General features: G+C 38.8%; 1 protein-coding gene across 1 annotated transcript; it reads left to right on the plus strand.

Moving 5' to 3' along the window:
- Window positions 1-546: 546 nt before the first annotated feature.
- On the plus strand, window positions 547-5518 carry isca1 (iron-sulfur cluster assembly 1). Its single transcript, XM_063489455.1, has 4 exons — window positions 547-667; window positions 2015-2068; window positions 3703-3808; window positions 4482-5518. The coding sequence occupies exons 1-4, from the start codon at window positions 587-589 to the stop codon at window positions 4628-4630; spliced, it is 390 nt and encodes a 129-aa protein (XP_063345525.1). The 5' UTR covers window positions 547-586; the 3' UTR covers window positions 4631-5518.
- Window positions 5519-8476: the final 2958 nt, after the last annotated feature.

Here is an 8476-nt window from a genome sequence, read left to right on the forward strand (position 1 = left end):
TGGCCCACCCTGTATTTTCCCTTTCTGTGTAGTACATTGCTGTAGCAAATGAAAACTCGTTGCACTGTCAGTGATACGTCAATGCTGCACTCCCTGTGTAATTATAAGTCGATAGCGATGGTAAATTTGAGTCATTAATCATAACTAATTTTATTAAAATATTTATACGAACAGCTGGTGGCAACAAAAAACATAGCATAGTAAAGAGAAGATGTATTTTTCTTGTAAAGGGTGATTTGACCCCCCACCACGACCACAACTTAAGTTCTAGAAAATCTAGTAAGCCTGGAAAACCAAGTTTTTATTTAATAACAATGGGTGTAAATAATAAGGTGAAAAACTGTCCACACATGAGCACCGCCGCAAAAGTACGTAGTACCTATGGATTTTACACAAGGCTCGAGTCTGTAAGAGAAGGTTACATAACAGCGACATCCTGCCATTTTAACCCCTAAGTCAATTTGCAGCCACAACTGTCCGTCGCAATAGTAGCCAATCAGATGGACGGATATTTCTTTGGGGGCGTTTGCTAAGTTTTTACACGCTTGCGCAATCCTATGTTGTGATTTTAACAGTCGCGAGCAACATGTCTGCCTCCATGGTGCGAGCGACCGTTCGAGCGGTCAGCAAAAGAAAGATACTGGCCACAAAAGCGGCGTTGACACTGGTATGTTAATAATTTTTTGGTCATACATGCATGTGAAGCACTTTATGTGCGGTGAGTACATAGTGCTCGAATAAGGTTGGGGTTAACGGCTGCGTCCGGTATGATGTAAGTTGTGTAAGTTGGCTAAGCTAGCTAATCATCTGTTACACCCATATCAACTTAATTTCAACTTTTCTTAAACCTTATTGTAACGCTGCACTTTTTCATGTTGCATTGGCATTCACAGTATTTAGAGTAAACACTGTGGCGGTTCTGCAAGCACGACGTTAGGCTCAGCTAGATGCTAACGCTGATAAGTGGCTAGTCAAGACGCCTTTTGTTAGTGTGCTGCTGAAGTTTCTGTACCTTGACAGCAAACTGGACGTTCGTAATATCAAGCAGAGTCACCATTTCAAGTCATACGGTATGAAGTTAAGCTTCTACTGGGATTTAGGGGGGGGGGAGTGTCTGGCCTTAATATGTTGCGGATTATGGAGTAAAAGTTGTAACAAGTTTGATTGCAGCCTCAGGTTTGATTATTGAGGCTCGCAAAGAGTTGGCAGCATCGACAGTGAATAAAAACCACCCCGAATCATATCCCGTATCAGTCCTAAAGAACACTGGACACATTTCCCATAAGCCAAGTGGTAACACTGGTTCGTTTGCTGTGTTCCGTAAACTCTACATGCTCAGAAAATAGATGGGTTGAGTCTGGTTTCACTGTTTTTGGCCAATAAACTTTAAGTAGTTAATAAATGTAAAATTATTATTTTTGAACTAGTTTTCAAAATAATTGCAATTTTGTAGCTATATTATGGTGGCTCGTGTTCTGGTTTTTGCTTGCATTATATACCAAATATTTTGGTAATAAATATATTACCAAAATCCCCCCAAAACGGAGGGTGGGTTCCCAGAGTAGGTGATTGTACATAAATGTATGACAAATTTAAAGTACATAGTGTGATATTTAATGTTAATGTAAATAAAATTCTGAGAGTGCACTTGGCGTGTAGTAAGCTCTCAGTACAGGCCAGAGTCATTACTTGTTTTCATGCGTGGGATGAATATGCTCAGCTATTGGTGTTTCAGCTGATGAGCTCTAGTAACAGTGCTGTTGCAAGATAATGTACTTGCATGGTGGTTTCTGCTGATAACATTAGTGTACTGAAGTGAACTTAAAATAGTGGGACATCCTTCAGTGATGCAATAAAGAGTGGGTTTTATTTCAACAGCAGCTAAGCAGACAATATTCCTTTTCTCTGTTGTTTTTAGAAACAATCCTTTGCCAAGTGAATTGTTTCCATCTGAATGCAGTGTAAATTGTAGCTGATGCCAGTAACGTTTTAACCTTCTATTGTCTCTTTTTAGACTCCAGCAGCAGTGAGCAAGATCAGATTGTTGTTGCAGGACAGACCAGAATATGTAAGTAATGAATATGGCCAATAAAACATCATCCAATCAAGAAGACAAAGCTTCTTTATACATTGATTAAAAGTGTTCCTTTAGTATAGCACCAAATCAAATAAAATTCTGTCATATTGATCTGGTCAGTTAGGTAGCGGACAGGGTTGTTAATCAGTTTCAGCTGTTTTGGTGTTAATGAAATTAACAACAGGTGCACTAGAGGAGCAACAATGAGACGACTTCCAAATCAGGAATAGTTTTATAGGTGGAGTCCACTGACATTTTTTTTCCTCCCGTCTTTTCTGACAATTTTTCACTAGTTTTGCATTTGACTAGGGTCAGTGTCACTAGTGGGGAGGTGATGAGGATATACCTGGACCCTACAGAGGTTGCACAGGTAGTTAAACTCCTCCAGGATGGCACATTAATGTAGGCCATTGCGGTGTCCCCCAGCACAGTCTCAAGAGGATTGATAAGATTCTAGGAGAGCTGGACGGGGCCTTAAAAAGTCCTTAACTCATCAGCAATGTGGGTATCTGCTCCTTTGTGCAAGGAGGAACAGATTGAGCATGGCCACAGCCCTACAAAATGAGGCCACTCATGTCAATGTGTCTGATCAAACCATCAGAAACAGACTTCATGAGGGTGGACCCAACATCGTCTGTTGGGCACTGTGCACACTGATTGGCATTTGCCATAGAATAGGGATGCATACCCACTTGCACCCTGTGCTTTTCAGTATGTTCATTGGACATATGTACTGATGTAAAAGGGTCTGGGGAAACCATGGAAAGCATTATGCTGCTTGTTTAGCATGACTGGTTTGGCAGTCAGTCAGTTAGTGATTGTCTGGGGAGGCACATCCATCCTAGACTGTCCAGGAGTTCAGTGATGCCCTGTCCAGATCTAGGATGAGATCCCCGGGAGCATAGTGCGATGTTGTCAAGCAAGCATACAAGCATGCTGGGGCAATACAAACTACTGAGTAGCATTTTGAGTTGCTGCAATGAAATTTCAGCCAATTGGGCTACCCTGCCGCATAATTTTTACACTTTGATATTCAGGGTGTCTTTGAATTCAGTAGGTTGATAATTTATTTCCATCATGTTATGTGAAATTCTTTTCTTCCTAACACCGCACACAATCCATATCAGTATAGATACACCCCCATCCCTAAATGAGCTTTGCCTGTATGGATTAAACAGCAACATGTTCACCTTATTTTTTCATTTGCTAAAGTTTCTTTTTTTATGAATCATTTTACTTGAAATTAAATTTAAAAATGTTATAAGGAATATCTGTGGGGAGTAGACTACCAATGTCAGCAAATTGGTTTTTGAATTACAGCTCAAAATGTCAGTTATTTAATTAAAACAGGGACATTCAAGCATTCAGAGAGAGCTTTGCCTATGTAGAAAGTATCATCGCTGCCATTAAATTCACAGGAACAAAAGAAGCATTTTGAGACACGATTAGTGTCAAGACGGTTTACTAATTAAACTGCAACATTTTACTGAGAAGTATAATAATGCTTAAAAATAAAACTATGAAGATGTATTTTTTTCTTGTATCATTCATCCTTCCTTTAGTGCATATATTACGAAAAAATAGGGAAAAAAGTGTATGTTAACATATATCTGGTTCTCCATCAGATTGGTTTGAAGGTTGGCGTGAGAACACGTGGGTGTAATGGGCTGACTTACACACTGGATTACACCAAGAAGAAAGAAAAGTCTGATGAGGAAGTAGTACAGGATGGTAAGCTGTGTTTTATAATGAATCCAAGCTGAGAAAGGACTTCATTGTAAGACTGATTGTGTTTGCCACACTAGGTTCTTGGGTACTGTAATTGATTGAAAAAGTTTAAGATTTTTATGTGTTTCCAGGTTAAGCAAGTGCAATTTTTAAAAAGTTCCAGGATTAAAAATAAGATTAAAAAAAAAAATCTTTAAATTTAGATGATCTCACATTGAGCTCCCATTTATCTTCTTGGACCCCTCTCGACTGCTTTCAGCATGGTTTCTGTTTGTAAGTCTCTCAATGAAAGTCCCATTTTGACCACTTGTACTGTGCACACCAATTTCACCACGTACAACTTCTGTTTCAAACCAATCCAAATTTGGTGTGAATAATCATCACACAGACTGTGGTGCATGGCAGCAACTCAGTCATTTACAGTGGATTTATTTTTTCTTTTGGCCACAATAACCTGGGTTAATGTGGTTAACATCAACTCCACAGCTTTCCTTCTTGAGATGCAGGGAAATCTACATTGAGCATTTTCAGAAGAACATTTCTGTAACATTATCACAGATTTTAGTATTTGTGTTTCTCTGCCTGTAAACAATCCAACCCTAAACTTCTTAGATAGCGGCTGACCATAAGGCTGAAACCTGATAGTAGTGATGACATTGTTCTGACCTTTTTTCAGGTGTAAGAGTGTTTATAGAGAAGAAGGCCCAGCTGACCCTTCTGGGAACTGAGATGGACTTTGTGGAGTCAAAGCTGTCTAGTGAATTTGTCTTCAACAATCCTAACATCAAGGGCACATGTGGTTGTGGAGAAAGCTTCAACATGTGAGCACCATGGAGCCTCAGTCCCCCTTCCCTGCTCCAGACCCTGTCTCACTGATAAAGACTGACAAGGCAGTCTGATGTAAGGAAATCTTTGAGATGTGGGCATCCTTGAGTTACTACCACTGCTCTTCCTGCAAACCACTCGCACATATGTAGTCATGAAATCCATGTATGCATATTGATGCTTAGAAGATTTTAATGCAATTGATGTAGTCAGAACCATCTTGACAAAAATGATTTTTAGGTTCAGATACCTCTGATGTAGACAACTGTTTATACTCGGCTCTGCATCTTAAAAAAAATCTCTTAGGACCTCAAAAGAAATGACTTTTTAGGTTAAAGCTGTGTTATTCACACTGTTTTCATAAATTCAGTCAGGTCTTGCCATGGCTTGTGTGAGGAGAAAATGATCCATGTCCTGAGAACATGTTCACTAAAGCTGAGATCAGATGGGATTTGCACTGTTAAACAAAAGGATGAAGCATGATGTTTCAACGTTTGAATCTGTCCTCCAAAACTTGCAGAAAGCCAACAATCAGCTGTTTGACAAACACACCTTTAAGGTGTGCTATTATCCAGGGTCATGTACCAGTAGTATGCAGAAGTGGAAGAGCTTGAGTGTCTTGAAACTGTTTTATCAGTTTGTAAAAGCTTTTTGAAAAGTATATATTTATCTCTGTGTGTAAATAACTAAGATTGTAAATCCCTTGAACAACAACAACATACGCACAAAAAAAACCAACGCACAAAATATGCATCCCTCAAGTGAAACATGAGGTTTCTGTTTTTTCTTTTTGCTTGATGAAAGCCAGGATTTTGTTTGTATAGATGCTCTTAAGATTCGTAACCTGTGCAATATGTCAGTGTATATATGAAAGAATAAATAGATCACACCGCAGCCTGTGCTTCATGTTCTGTTTGCATGTAGGACTCCTACCACCTGTTACTGTCAGAATCATCACAGTTGTCATGGAGATGTGATTCTGTGTCACTGCTATGCCACAGAGTCCAGTTATTTGAGCCTGCTGCCCACCTGTCTTCGGCTTTTTTTGCCTGCATTTTGTAGTCAGGCTGGAGGCAGAGAGGGAGGTACTGTCATTGTGAAAGATTCAACTCTATTTTAGAGCTTTAACAGTGAAATGATGCAATTTCAGTTCACTTTATTGTTGGCGATTTGCTTACATTGTAGGTGTTCTACAGTCATGGACAGTCAAAACAAGGATGGCAGCAGAGAGTCTTATGAGCTCAAGGTATTAAAAATCAGAGTATGTGTAGAAGGATTGCCTTTTTATCTAGTTCTAGTTTCCCCTGATTTCTCTGAGGTGTTTCCCGAACACCAGCATCAGTCCATGATTTTTCATTAACCATTGCCAAATCTAAATGGTCCTAGTCTTAAGTGTTACTTAAAGTAACGTGAACACTCAAAGAATTTCCGAAACTCATCAGGAAACAACTGCTAACAAGTCTTTGTCAGAAAGACTCAAGAACAGCTCCCAGTAAAGTTCTACATCACAAATGAATTGGAACAGTAGCTGGGATAGGCTCTAGCTATGGGTCATGAATGATGGCTGAACTATTTGATTGCCTTTGTGCATTTTTTGTGAAACCCCTCATATACCAGTGTCTTTTGTGTGTCTTAGATTTCAGAGTTATTAAAGGGTTTAGCTGAGAGGAAAACATCACCCAATGAGAGCCATCATGCTAACATCAGCCTCTCCATCACAGAGCCAGGAACTTCTTACAACCATGGGAACTTCAGATCTAGAGCTGTCCTCCCTAAAAAACTCTGTCAGCTGTCCACGTGTCAGTGTGAGAGGCAAGATCATCTGAGAGAAAGCTTCAGAGCTCCGGTACTCGTTCTTGCCTGCATCCCTGCATCTCAGGCGGGACAAAAGCAACCCATGTTATCATTCTCAGATCCAGTCCTCTTTGCACACCTGGTGGAAAAATCAGAGATCCTTGCCTCTGACTCAGTCATTCTTATCAGAGAACAGCTTGAAAAGCAAGAGATATATCCGTACATCCTAGGAGTGCAGGCTTGGAGGAAATGGGAGCAACGTGAACCACAGTTTATGCTGCCTAAACAGTTTCCCCAAACTGGTCAGTAAATAGTTGTAGCTGCAACTGTCACATGTAGGTCCTTATTGGCTTACATTTCACATGACTAGGCTGAACAAGTTCACTGCTCTTAACTGCTCGAAGGTTGAATAGTAGCCATGGCTATTAAGCAGTTACAGCTTAGTTAAGTGGGTTTTATATCAGTATTAGTTGGGTGGACATCTAGATTTTGAGAAGTCCATTTTTTAATGAAAAACTCCAGGAGAGCAGTTTTATAACTTTTTCCATACGCTGACATACATTTGGTCAGCCACAAACATAGGCAAAGATGCATACTTTATTCAAACTGACAAAAGAATATCTAAGATCTGAAAACTAGTTTCTCATGGATTTTTCATGAGCAAATATTTTTTGAAAAGACTTGTAAATATTTTGATACATATAATTACTAGATCAGCGATAGATCCTTCACTGACTGTTGTTGCTTCATCCTGGCTCAGGGACAACGAACAAATGGTTCTTCAAGGACTTACTGGACCTCCAGAGGAAGCTGTTTTTGGGAAATCTGGAGCCCTGAGGATATCTCAGACACCTTGGAAAACTTCACACCACCAGTCAGAATGTTCTTCTTTAATGCTTAGGAAAATTCAAGACTGACAGAAGAAATAAACTGCAAATGAAACTAGCACTAACACTCAGCGGCAGAGTGGTCATTGAGGCAAGAAATGCATAATTACGTGTCAGAATGGTACCATGTTCCATAAAGCATTCTGAGACTTGAAAAGCATAGTCCTAATAATATGAAATATCCAATAAAATCATCATTAGATATGCAGGGAATAAAGTTAGATATTTTTTTCACCCAAAAAATAAAAATAAAATATAAAGATTTATAAAGACATCTCAGCACATAGATGTTTCTTATTGTTTCAAGCAAAAATAATTTTAAAGTGTCTAGTGGCCAGGTTAATATGTCAAACAACAAAAACAGACATGGATTATATACTCAAATGCATCTTTTTCTGTGTATGACATTGTGAAACTGGCAAGTTTTACTTGTTACTTTTCAGCCAAGGCTTCAAAGGTTCTAATGAGAGCTCCAATAACGGTTAATTGTACTGGAGGTGGCGAGAGATCAAGCTGTGCAGATCTTGTGTAAAGTGGCGTACCTCAGCATTTTCTCCCTGTTTCCCTTCCTCAAGAGTGGCTTCTTAATAGTCACCTGTCACCTGAGAACATTTCTGGGTTTTTTATTTTGTTTTTTTGTTTTGTTTTTTTAGCCCTGCTTCTTTTTGTCCTCCGTTTGTCTGTTATTTTTAAGCACAGTACACACCACACCAAGATATGCCACATTTTTAGCTAATAGTTCTTCAGGAATCAACTTTTTGGTGAATAAGTAATATTACACTGACTATCAATCTGTATTATCGTTTATGTTTTTGCAGATTTAACTAATGAATTGGAAACAAGTTATGTACTTTTACAGTAGGCTGCTAATAACAAAGAACCTAAAGATACAATTTAAAACTGTACTTATCTATTGTATGTAGAAGCAAATTACTTTTTCCATCCCTTTTTTATATATTTGAATGATTCATAGGTCAGTGTTTAGTGGTTTGAAAACATTAGTAATAAAAAGAAAACTGAAAATGGTCAGATTTATCAGCTTGACTGAAACTGTGCAGCAATATCTAAATAACATTTCTGAAAAACTTTCAGAAAGTTTGATAATGATAGATCCATTCTCTTCCACTTATCTGGACTCAACAGACTTGCTCATAAGACACACAAA

The sequence above is a fragment of the Pelmatolapia mariae genome, linkage group LG12 (assembly GCF_036321145.2).
Source record: "Pelmatolapia mariae isolate MD_Pm_ZW linkage group LG12, Pm_UMD_F_2, whole genome shotgun sequence".
NCBI classification, from domain to species: Eukaryota; Metazoa; Chordata; class Actinopteri; order Cichliformes; family Cichlidae; genus Pelmatolapia; species Pelmatolapia mariae.